Below are 12,429 nucleotides of genomic sequence, written 5' to 3' on the forward strand. Positions count from 1 at the left end.
TTGCAAATACGTACTTGTTTGCTGGAAATATTCATTAAGCATACATGAAAGTTTACTAATACGATATGTGTTTGATATTCCCTATAATCAAGTAAGTTTTGTTGAGCATCTATACCATTTTATGGTGTGATAAACCAGGACTCTGATATATAGTAAAGGTCGTGTACGTCCATCTTATTATATAGAGGCTGGGATTTAATTTCATTATTAAAAAATCAAGTGAGTATCAAAATTAATTTAATAACTGGGAGTAAAATTGTAAAATCTCTTTTGTATTTGTTTTCGAGCCTTTTTAGATGTAGAGGTATTTAGTGTTGGACTGTTGGTCAAGAGGTACATACCCTTGTGGCTCTATCAAGACGAATAAACCTTCTGACCAATAATATGAGATATGCATATCTCGCTTTATATATACCTCTTAAGATGAGAAATGTATTTTGTCAATGAAACAGCTCTATTTTTTTACTTCTCAATTAATAGTTGGGAGACCTCCCAAGGAGGAAACCTCTAAAATAGAAAAACATAGACTTTTTCCTTCACAATTTAAAACGATACCATGATAGAAAAATGATTCCAAAAAAAATGCATAAACAAACATAGAATAAAATTGAAAATTTAAATATGATTTTGATGATGTTCTCAATTAATCTATCAACGGCATTCTGATTAAACATAGTATGCCAAAATAAACATGTTTATATATCAACTCATTCCAACATTATGCAAACTAAACAAACACCAACGATCTTGGGGATCTGATCAGTATTGTTTCTCTATATTTCCCCCATTTTGGAGAATTAAAAAAAACTTCACAAAATGGTTAAATTAAGCAAACTGCTAGATATATATAGGAGATCAAAGCCCTAGGGGTTTATTTTCACCAGAGACTAAGTCAATACCCGAACCACCACATCAGCTTGAGCCAAGCCTAGCGCAAGGTTCGTTCTTGACTTGATCCCTCTGCAACTCACCCCATTTAATTTGCTCATCTATGCAAATATACTCCACACACTATATATAACTTAATTTTATTTTTATCCTCGCTCGCATATCGCCTCTCGAAAACTCTACCTGATCAACGATTGAGTTGCATCCATCAGCCAGTTTCGGTCGGCCATCGCCCGCCGCGGAAGTCCTCTCAGTCTTCTAACCTTCAAAAGTTAGACATTTGAGATGGCATCCGATTCGACTCAAAAATGGTCGAGTCGGAATCCACGTCAAATGTCCACTTATCTATGGTGAGATGATGCTGGCCTGCAGTGCCGACTTGATCTTCTGGATGGTGCAGGAGAGGAGGTTGCTGACGGTGTCGACGGACTCCACGGTGAGCTTCGCCGTCGGCAGGTTGTTGACGAGTATCTGGAACGCCACCGTCACCAGCGACCCGGTGTTGTTGCTACCGCCACCGCCACCGGCGGCGGAGTTCGGCGAGGCGCCGCTGCCGACCTCTGCCGGAGACGGCGAGGCGCCATTGTTGTGGCCGTCGGGGAGGATGGCGAAGCCGGAGGGGAGGAGGGAGACGTAGGCGGAGTCGCCGCCGTTCATGACGACGTGCATCGACTGCACGTCCACCGGAGCGTAGACGACGAGGGAGCCCGATGAGTCGGTGCACGTCTCCTGGAGGATCAGCATGTTGTTCTGGTTCCCGCTTGTGGCCTGCAGGAGAGACATTAGTATTTGTTTTTTCAAGATATGAGAAGTGAACAAAACTTAATTCAAGGCAAGAATTTCTTGGTGGGTTTGAACATATATTGGTGAATTCGAACATTGTTCAGGAATAAATTAACCAGATAGAATGAGCTGGTGCAGATGAAAGTTGTAAAGTGGTCTCCAATCTAGAGGGAAAATTTTAACTTGCCATACCATGAAAATTCGTTGAAAATGCAAAGCTGAAAAATTGGTATATGAATCATATCTAATTCATCTGTTAGCTTTTGTACACAAATCTAGACATAGCCTATATCTAGATTTATATATAAAAATTGACTTATTTTGAAACGGAGAGAGTGGTACTTTCTAGTTTCTTTTTTTAGATAATATCATAATAGTACATTCTAGTTTCAACAACTGCATGTATATAAAATATCCTAAACTTTTGGAGACAATTTTGTAACAGCAGTCTTGGTGGAACCATGGAGCACTAGTATGTGCTTGCAGCAACTGCCAGAATCAATGCAGTCAGAAATCAGGAGTTGCAAGTTAAAAACAAGAAAAAGATGTCATCCTCTCCAAAGTAATAAAAAAGAAAAGATAAAAAAGAGACACGGGGTAAAGCCTGACAGGCTTTCTGAGCCAGGACAAGGGCAGCAACTCAGCAAGGCTAGGCTGCAAGCAAGCTTCCAAAACATGGAGAAAGTTAACAGCTAGCCTTCTCTCACAAATGTCAACCCGGTATTTTTATCCTTTTCCGAATTGTCCTCTTGCTTCTGTCACTCACTAAGCTAGCTCATCAGTCTCAGCCCATGCATTACCCATACAGGCATACAACCAGCCACCCTCATGGTAGTACAGTACTAGGTACTACTAATTGAAATGTTGTAAAGCTTTAGCAACAACTGCCAAGTGCAGCTAATGCATAGGCTGTGCTCACTCAGTGCCATGTTAATTAGGTAAAAGTTTTCAGCTTAATTATAGTGCCTCTCCCTCTTTTGCATTTAGGGTTTATCACTTTTGCAGGGCCCTGTACAATATTTTTTCTTGCTATCCTTGAAGAACTAAAGAATTGCAACCAAAAGAACCTAATGATAAATTTACTACAACCTTCTAGTTTATGTACACTAGTATAGTTCTTTTGTGAGAAACGCCCAGGGTCTTCTGGCTAGGTCCACAAGGTGGTACGCTAGACGATCTGAATTCGAAACCTCACCCCTTCTAATTATTTGATATTAGATCATTTCCTAATATTCGTGTCTTTTTTTCATAGTCCTTTTGTTGTAACTTGCAATAACAAAATACGTACATTGCAACTTATTTTAATATATATATATATATACCCCATTTATCTAGCCTTAAAAGATCCTATCAACTCTAGAAGGCAGATTCACCACAATCACCATCACCACCGCCAGGTTTTTTTTTTATGTAGGAGTAGTAGAGATTTTCATGTGTAGGAAGATGAAAAAAACTTACATTTGGACGGAGGAGGGAGACGGCATTGCCGTGGTGCTGGCCCTTGGCGATGTGGTCCATCTCCTGCATGGCCTCGCCGTTGGCAAGGATGTCCCAGTCGCCGCGCCGCTGCTCGTCGCGGAGGTAGTCGAACACGCGCTGCGGCAGCGTGCCGGGGAGCCGCACCGACGTGGTGGCGCTCAGCACGACGCCCGGCGGCTCCCCCGGCGCGCCCACGCTGTGCCGCGCCATCATCCGCACCTTGTCCTCCCCGTCCCCGCCGCCGCCACCGCCGCCGCCCCCACCCTCGCCGCGCCACTCGTCCAGGCGCCGCCACTTCTGCGCCGCCGACGCGCACACCCCCGCGCAGAAGTTGTCCGTCATCCGCTGCGCCAGCTTCAGCATGCTCCTCCTCCCCACCGGCGTTATCGCTGCAAAACCACAAGAACCATTAGTAAGATCGAACTCCGGCCACCGGAGCTAGCACTAGCACGAACGGCGAGCTCACCAGCGTGGTCGCGGGCGGGGAGGGAGTTGGAGCAGAGGATGGCGAGATACTGGCACTGTCGCTGGAGCGAGGCGAGCCAGCGGCGGGCGCCGAGGGCCTGGCCGGAGCGGAGCAGCGGCCGGTAGAGCTGGTGCGCCGCCGTCTCGTCGTACTCCGCGTGAACCACCCACGTGACCTGCCCACACGTACACACACACACATTAGCCTAGCTACCGGCAGGTGAATCAGTTACTGCCATCACGGCGAGCTCAGCTCAGCTCAGCTTCGTCACAGCCTCGACAAGGCAGTAATGGCGGAGGCAGGTGAAAAAGACGGGTGCATTCATCCTCATCACGTAGCAGTAACAATAACTAGACATTGCAGATTTGCAGCTAGCAGCAAAAGGCACGCAAAAAAAACCCCAAAAACAAAATGACCATGGTAAAACCCCAGCACCGGAAGCAGCCATCGCACAAGAGGACAGACTACTGTGTTAGTATCAGTCGAAATGAATAACAAACACCAAGTGTTAGCATAGTGGAAATCCAGAGGTCGGCATGCGTCGCCAGAAATTCAGGATTGACCGCTGCGAAAAAACCCTAGCTAAGCTCTACTCCACCACAGTAGCATCGCAGAGAAGATGAGCCAAAGAAACAGTAATATAGTACTACTACTACCACAGTGCAACCAAGAGCTCGAGGTCGTATAAAAATACTGTGATGAACTCCATAAAGAAACACTAAAAAACTGGATCTTGGTGGCACGCACGCACGCACGGACGGACGACGCAGCGAGAATATTGGGCTGCGGAAGCATCGAAACATTTCAAAATCGAGAGCTCATCTAACGAGGCGTACGCCTAGCTCTCTCGCAGTACAAGGTCAAGCAAGCAGCAGTTGCTGGCTGCTGCTGCGAGTGACGACGAGTCGCTGAGTCGTCGCCGGCGAAACCGGCCGTTGTTGTTACGCGCGCCTCGGCGCGCGCGCGCGCGCGTCCACGGCGGTCATCACCACCATGCGCGCGTACGGGGGCGCATTGACTTGGGGGCACTTGGCGACGCTGCATCGGTTGGCGCGCCGCGTCCGTCGTCGCGGCGCGCGCGGCTTTGGATTCACCCAGCATAAAATACTGAGCTGTACAAGGTCTTAATGGCGGTGTCTCTCTCGGGCCAGGCCACCACTGTAGCCGCCACATGCTTGCTGCGCCGTGCGTGCAAGTGCAAACACAATCGACGGGAGAAAGGTGTAGAAGTTTTTGCTTGCTTTTGGTTTGGTTAATTACCTTGGAGTAGCCATTGTTCATGTCCTGCACGATGCAGCCGGTGGGGAGGAGGCGGCAGCCCATGTACGACGACGACGACGACCCGCCGCCGCCGTTCTGGTCGGGGCGGAGGACGGCGTCGACCGAGACGTCGACCACCGCCCAGAGGCCCTCGGCGTGCTGCTTGCAGAAACGCAGGAACACCACCTCCCGTATCGGCACCAGCGGCGACAGCACCTGCAGCTCCGCGTGCATCTGCGCATGGCATGGCATGGCGTGTCTGAGCCGGCGAGACGCCATGGACGAACAGCTAGCTCGCGGCGAGGGGAGAGGGGGGAGATCGATGGCTCACCAGTTGAATTGACCCGCTGCGCGTGCCGCCCATGCCGCTGGAGATGATGTCCGTGGTGCTCGCTCTCGCCACCACGCACGGGAACATCTCCGACCACCGTGGCTGGCCGCGGATTGCATTGCGTCAGTACACAGCTTAAACAAATGCGTTGTTTTTGGAGTTAACCGTGCGTGCGTGCGTGCGTGTGTACCGCGTCCATGAGGCTGTCGACGAGGTCGACGCTGCTGATGATGGCGATGCCGGACTCGCGCGTCGCCTCGGAGACGTAGCCGGCGGGGCACTGGCCGACCACCCTGGCGAACGCGCGGTGGTACTCGTCGTAGTTGAGCGTCTCGAACCCGCCGTCGAGGCTGGGGAGCCAGAGCGGCTCGTCCATCTGCGCCACCTTGACGAGCTCGTCCATGGCCGCGAGGGCGAGCTCCAGGAGCACGGCGCGGTCGATGGCGCCGCCGTCGGCCGCCGCGGCGTGCATGGCGCCGTCGAGGCCGCCAATGCCCGCGGGTAGGCGCATGGCGGCGGAGCCCACGGGCCCCCCCGTCAGGCCGGAGGAGCCGCCCATCAGGTCGGGGATGGACTGCATCGCCGCCGAGGCCCCGAGCGCGCCGAGCCCGAACCCGCCGTTGCTGCCGACGCCGAGCTCGAGGCCGGAGCACGCCTGCAGCGACGGCGGGCCCGGGGAGGAGATGCTCGAGATTGGCCGGCCGAGGAACTTGCCGGCGAGCGCGCAGACGCGGTCGAGCTCGTCCTTGAGCCGCGCGTTCTCGATGCGCAGGTGCTGCTCCTCCAGCGACACCTCGCCGAGCACCGCCGCGCCGCCGCAGCTCGCGCACATCGGGTTCCTCATCGCCTCCCGGATCGTCATGTTCTCCGCCCTCAGCTTGTCGTTCTCCTGCCGCAGCAGCGCGTTCTCATGCCGCTCGATCTGCGTCTGCTCGCCACCACCACAAATCGAACCAAAAAAAAATTCAAAATCATGATCAAACGAACACGAGAAGAATCAAACATCATCATGGATTGATCTGTGCAACAGCAAGCGAAACCTTCATCTGGGTGCGGCGATTCTGGAACCAGAACTTGACCTGGCGGCTCTCGAGGTTGAGCCGCCGGCTGAGCTCCATCCGTTGCTTCTCGTCAGGATGTGGACACTCCTTGAACACGCTGCACGATCGCACGTAGAGAAAAAAAAAACCATCAAAAATCAGAATTTGCTTCGTTATTTTTTTTCCTGATGTCATCGAGAGTTTGACGCTTACGCTTCGAGTTCTTGGATTTGCTGCGGGGTGTGGCGGTGATAACGCTTCTTCTTCTTGCGCGGGTTGCTGTTGTCCGGGTCGAGTTCGTCGCCGGAGGCGCCGTCCAGGTTGTCGCTGCCGGAGCGGCTGTCGTTCTCTTCCTCCCGGCCGCGTCCCAGCGAGTCGCCGTCGCCGCCGCTGCCGCTCCCGCCGTTGCCCATCATGGCAAGCGACCGGTTCACGTCGCCGAGCTGGCTACCGTCCATAGTTTGCTAAACCAACACAAGATTAAAATTTTAAAAAAGTAAATCAATATCTAAGCACGGCAAAGAATCACAAACAAAAGAAGTGGAAAAGCTCGTGAGAATCTACCAGGCCGAGAGAGAGGCCGGGAGCGGCGAACCCGCCGCCGGGCTTGGGGACGGGCGGCGTAGGGAGGAGGCGGGAGTTGTGTACTCCGCCGCCGCCGCCGCCGCCGCCGGCGTCGTAGGAGAAGACGCCGGAGCCGGCGCCATCGAACATGCCACCGAAGCTCATCACGCGAGCTCACTACAAATGACAAAACAAACACCAGTTTTTCTTCTTCTTCTTCTTCCTCCGGCCAAAATCACTCCACCGTGATCCTACCAACTCCGGCGGATCCCCTCAGATCCCAACAATTCAATAATTTTTATGAGCCTCGGGGAGAGGATTTGGCACGCATTAAAACGGCTGGAGGGCCGCATCAGCAGCGCGGCTATACATGGCATGGCGGCAGCAAATATGGAAGCGAATTATTGCAGCGTCGCGGACATGGAAGGCAACAAGCCGGACACGCCGGAGGCGCGAGCCAAGAAACAACAGCTCATCCGCCGGAGAAGACAACTTTACACACACACACCCCAAGCTCGGTCGCCGCCGGCGTCCGTCCTCGCCGATCCTTGCTTAAACCAAGAAAGCTACTACTACTACCACTTCCGCCGCACCGTGCGACAGGAGAAGGAGAAGCTAGTAGTAGTAGCTAGCATGAGAGAAGAAGCGAAGAGAGGAGAGGAGTTGAGGAGGAGGAAGGATGGGAGATGATGAGAGGAGGAGGAGGCGAGAGGGTGGCTGGAGAGAATGGCTATAATAACAAGCGTGTTAGATAAAGCTGGACATGTGGAGAGTCCACGAGCAGCGCAGATAAAACAGAGGCCGCTACTGCTGTTACCGCCCAAGAAAACTGCAGCTAGCGGTAAAGATCGATCAGAGGATGAAACGGGGTAAAAAAAATCAATCGCAAGTGGGGCTGACTCGCACGCGGCGTCGACGGCGAGAGTCAAATGGGCGGCCCCCCACTCTCACCCTCACTCACCGATGATGAACGAACGTAAGCAGACGCAGGTCCATGCATATACTCCTGCCCATTTTTATATGCCTCAGATCCCGGCGAATAACGACGATTATTTTATTCGATCAGCTTCGGATATCGTGTGCAGAGTACTTCTCCATACCCGCAGCCGGTTGTGTATAGACTTGTAGTGTAAGGGTCTGTTTGGTTTCAGGGACTTATTTCAAGTCCCTGTCACATACAAGTCCCTGTCACATCGGATGTTTAGACACTAATTTAAAGTATTAAACATACATTAATTACAAAACTCATTCCATAACCTTGGACTAATTCGCGAGACGAATCTTTTGAGTCTAATTACGCCATGATTTTGACAATGTGATGCTACAGTAAACTTTTGATAATTATGGATTAATTAGGCTTAAAAAAATTCGTCTCGCGGATTAGCTCTCATTTATAAAATTAGTTTTTTTACTAGTCTATGTTTAATACTCCAAATTAGCGTCCAAACATCCGATGTGACATGGGCTAAAAAGTTTTAGCCCCATATAAACACCCCCTAAAAAGGGAAATAGGTGAAAAGTTGTGTTACTGCGACTACTACCTTTGATTGGTGGGAAATTTAACTATTTGCCACTCTTACGAGTGTCAACTCTCCATATGCCACTATTAGATTTGGCCTAACATATTTACCACTAGAGAGAGATTACGCCCTAATTTTTTGCCACTTTCGTTGGGTTGGAGCACCACATCAGCATGCCAGCATGGACCGGCCTAGTGAAATGACAATTTTACCCCTCCATTCTCAAGTGGTTAATAGCCAACATAATACAATTAAATCAACTACGCACACATGAATAAATGATAAAACATAATAACTTGAGAACAACTCAACACATAACATACTGCATCATTAACACACATGCGCAACAAAAATCAATTTTTATCCCATAATAACTTCTTCATCGTTAGAAATAGTACTACCAAGTTCATAACCACTATCAAGTTCAGAGTTACTGTGAAGGCCATACATAACAAGTTACATGCCATTACGCAAGGCCATACATCATTACAAAAGCACAATAATAGAAATAGCAACATCAGGCCAGGCCATACACTTAAGTTCGTTAGGCCATACACTTAAGATATTCACACCACATAGCAAAATATGCCATACCAAAGTGCACATATCATCGCACATTACTTGCAATTAGTTTTTCCAAAATATCATGCCATAGTAGACCACAAATAACCAATTTCACTAGCAGGTTGACAAATTTCAATCCAAAAGTTTAGGTGGTGTTGCACTTTTCTTCTTGCTTGCGAGCTTTTTTCTGGGTGTAAGCTTCTTGGGTGGCTCCACTATAGCTGGAGCTACTTGAGAGCTTTGGTCAAGCTCCAATGCCAACCTCCTGGTGTTTGTGATGGTGTAAATAATAAAAGAAGTTTAGTTCAGTGTATAATAAGTAATGAAAGCTAGAGAAAAATGAAAAGAGCATAATGGTGCTTACCTCCTAGTGACTGGTCCAGGGCTGCTTGTTTGTGATGGCTGCACTTGTGTTTCTGCAGCTCCTTCTCTAGCTGTAACTGCTCTTGTTCTTGGTGTAGTTACTTGTTCATCACTAACACCCTTTGATTTCTTCCTTCCCACCTTTGTTGTTGTTTTCTTGTTCCTCTTCCTGCCAAAAGAAAAACAGTTAGCATATAACAGCAAGAAAATGAATAATAATTGAGATGAAAATACAGCACACCTCTTTTTGGTGCCAGTTAGTTCACATCTAGCACTTCCCTTCCTGTGTCCAAAGACACCACATTCTGGACACTTAATTTGCCTTGTAGCCTTCCCCTTGCCCTTCTCAAGAGCAGATGGGATCCTATTCTTCCTTTGCCTACCCACTTTTCTTTTCTTGGACACAGGAGCAAGAAGCTTGAATTCTTTCTCAACTTGAGGCCATTGCTTCTTGTCTGTAATGTTAGGGATGGTTGATGCATATGCTGCCTGAAATCTGAGCACAGAGAAAGCCTTATCAACATATTTCTCCATATTTGGTTGCCTCACGGTTGTGATGACTGCCAATGCATGTTGGCAAGGTTTCCCAGTAACTTGCCATTCCCTGCAGGTGCAAGTGCACTTGTCAAGGTACACCACATGCCTTGTTAGCTCCTCATCATTATGTATCTCTGTAACCTCAGCTTGGTAAGGATCACCCTTAGTGACCTTTAGATGGCCTAACCCCTTTGAGGCTGCATTCAACTGGTGAATCACAACAGGAAGAATCACTCCATTGAGGGCTGTAGAGATCCTCCTCCTCTTCTCAAAAAGAATCAAGGTTTTCTCCCTAATTGCATCAGCAAGAGCATCAATAGGCAAGTCCTTCAAACCTTTGATCCAAGCATTCCATGACTCTGCCAAGTTATTGTTGATATATTCACACTTACTCTGACATGAAAACTTGCTTCTAGCCCACAGTAGGTTGTGATGTTCGTCAAGCCATGGCTTGACATCTGAGCTATATTCAAACACTTCATCCATCCACATTTGATGCTTCTGAGGCATGTATGTCCTAGCTGCAGGCCACATCTTTTTCCCATATATGTTCCCATGAAACAATTTCTTCATATTCTCCATCAAGTGCCTAAAGCACTCTCTTTGTTCAGCCCATGGGAAAACTTTTTTTACAATTAAATAGTTAGTATAATACCCTGACACTTTTATCAGCCTGTGTCTTTGCTCTGATTTTCCATGGGCAACCATTTGCAGAACACTTTCCTCGAAATCTATCTGGATCAGATTTTTCAGTCTCAAGCTCAAACTCACTAACAATTGCATGCTGTTTCACTGCCATTCTGAACTCATTCATTGATGGATACTTTGTCCCTACTTCCATTGGTGGATCATCCCTATCCCAAACAAGTTCTGGGTCAGCAGGTACCTCATCACTAACTACAATGGCTGCATCTATCATATCTTGTTGAATCTCAATTGGAATAACAGGGAGTGCAGCTTCTTCTTGTATTGCTGTTGCTGCTGCTCTCTCATCTGTTTTTTTGAAACCCATAGCATCAAATAGTTCATCCTCATCCAACAATGCATGAGCATCACCATCTAAGCCATCCAAAATGATTGCCAACTTACTCCAGTCCACAAGAGCAGCTGAGTCTTCTACATTTGGTGCATGGTTACAAGTGTCACCAGTATCTTCTTCATTGGTCATTTGAACTGGAGAGCAAATATCAATTGAATCTGAATTTATCACACCACATCTAGCAATTGACTGACCAGTTGGTTTTGCACTTATCACACTACCTTCAGCAATTGATGGAACCCCAAGATCTACACTTAAAACACTAGTGACAACTTGAGTTGTTGACTCAACTCGATCTACATAGCTTTCAGCAGGCTTGTATCCCTTTTTAGTAACCACTTCTACCCCAAGATATACCACTTTCTCTTTCCACCCAGACTGAAACCACTTCTCAAACTGTTCATTGTTGGTTACCTTCCATTCAGTCCCACTATCAAAGTCTAATCCCCACACTACAATTTCTTGGCTAGGCCCCCATATTACCTTGCTAGTCATATCATCACAGAATTTATCTAAACTATAACCTTTGCATTTATCAACCCACCAATCATGCTCTTGCTCTGACATTGATAGCAATCCATACTCTAAGTTTGCTACATATGAAGCACATTTAACAACAACTCTAACAGCATTGCCAGGATCAATCCTGACAAAAAAAATGGAGCCAGGATCAATTCTAACAGCATGCTGCACACCTCACACAAAGTCAAGAGAAGGGGAATACAGAGAAGGGGAATGAATTTACCAAGGAGGACACTCCGAGGGCTTCATCACGATCAGATCCACTTCACCTCCGCCAGCTATACGTCCCGGATGACCGGCCGATGCGTTGGCGTCGCGTGCAGGCGCGGTGGAGGGGAGGAGCTAGCGGGGGGACTCGCCCTGCCGCTGCCGGCTGGGTCGTGAGAGCCGGCCGCGACGCAGTGGCGTCAGGGCCGGCAGCGGGGCGGCCGCGTGAGGCTCCCGCCGGCCGCGACGGGACTCGCTCTGCGTCACGCAGTAGCGGCCTCGCCGGCCGGCCGGCGCGTGTGGGTTCCAGGCGGCGGCGGCAGTAGGGTTCAGGCGGCGGCGCCAATAGGGATCCAGGCGGCGGCGGAGGCGGCGGGGGTTTCAGGCGCAGCGGCGGCGGCGGTAGAGTTTCAGGGCGGCGACGGTAGGGTTTGAGCAGCTGTGGTCGAGAGAAAGAGATGGATGCCGATGCGTTTCTGTTTCCCCCTGTTTTCTCGTTTCTGCACAAGGGCACAAAGGTAATTTCGCCAGGCCAGTCCACATTGGCATGATGATGTGGCGCTCCAACTCAGCGAAAGTGGCAAAAAATTAGGATGTAATCTCTCTCTAGTGGCAAATATGTTAGGCCAAATCTAATAGTGGCATATGGAGAGTTGGCACTCATAAGAGTGGCAAATAGTTAAATTTCCCTTGATTGGTGGTGACACCTCGCCACTCGTTGTCAGCCGTGCTGTGGTGAGAGAGAGGAAGAGGAGAACTGTGGCGGGCGATACCGTGGAAAAAAGCGTGGGATTGGAGGTGCCCGACGGGGACTTCTCACGGGCGCGGCTTTGAATCCGACGCCCCCCGAAACGCCCGTACACGGT

General features: G+C 49.2%; 2 protein-coding genes across 2 annotated transcripts; both read right to left on the reverse strand.

Annotated features, from left to right (window-relative positions):
• Positions 1–622: 622 nt before the first annotated feature.
• On the reverse strand, positions 623–7,724 carry LOC4347635 (homeobox-leucine zipper protein ROC6-like). Its single transcript, NM_001422866.1, has 9 exons — positions 6,812–7,724; positions 6,461–6,711; positions 6,248–6,365; positions 5,398–6,135; positions 5,208–5,309; positions 4,877–5,110; positions 3,617–3,791; positions 3,130–3,539; positions 623–1,656 (listed from the first exon to the last, which is right to left on the reverse strand). The coding sequence occupies exons 1-9, from the start codon at positions 6,974–6,976 to the stop codon at positions 1,234–1,236; spliced, it is 2,616 nt and encodes an 871-aa protein (NP_001409795.1). The 5' UTR covers positions 6,977–7,724; the 3' UTR covers positions 623–1,233.
• Positions 7,725–8,671: 947 nt separating this feature from the next.
• On the reverse strand, positions 8,672–12,027 carry LOC136351656 (uncharacterized). The gene is made up of 4 exons (XM_066303916.1): positions 11,580–12,027; positions 9,500–11,480; positions 9,260–9,427; positions 8,672–9,160 (listed from the first exon to the last, which is right to left on the reverse strand). Exons 2-4 carry the CDS (start codon positions 10,576–10,578, stop codon positions 9,028–9,030), a joined length of 1,380 nt encoding a protein of 459 aa, XP_066160013.1. The 5' UTR covers positions 10,579–11,480; positions 11,580–12,027; the 3' UTR covers positions 8,672–9,027.
• Positions 12,028–12,429: the final 402 nt, after the last annotated feature.

This window comes from Oryza sativa, chromosome 9, assembly GCF_034140825.1.
Source record: "Oryza sativa Japonica Group chromosome 9, ASM3414082v1".
Lineage (NCBI taxonomy): Eukaryota > Viridiplantae > Streptophyta > Magnoliopsida > Poales > Poaceae > Oryza > Oryza sativa.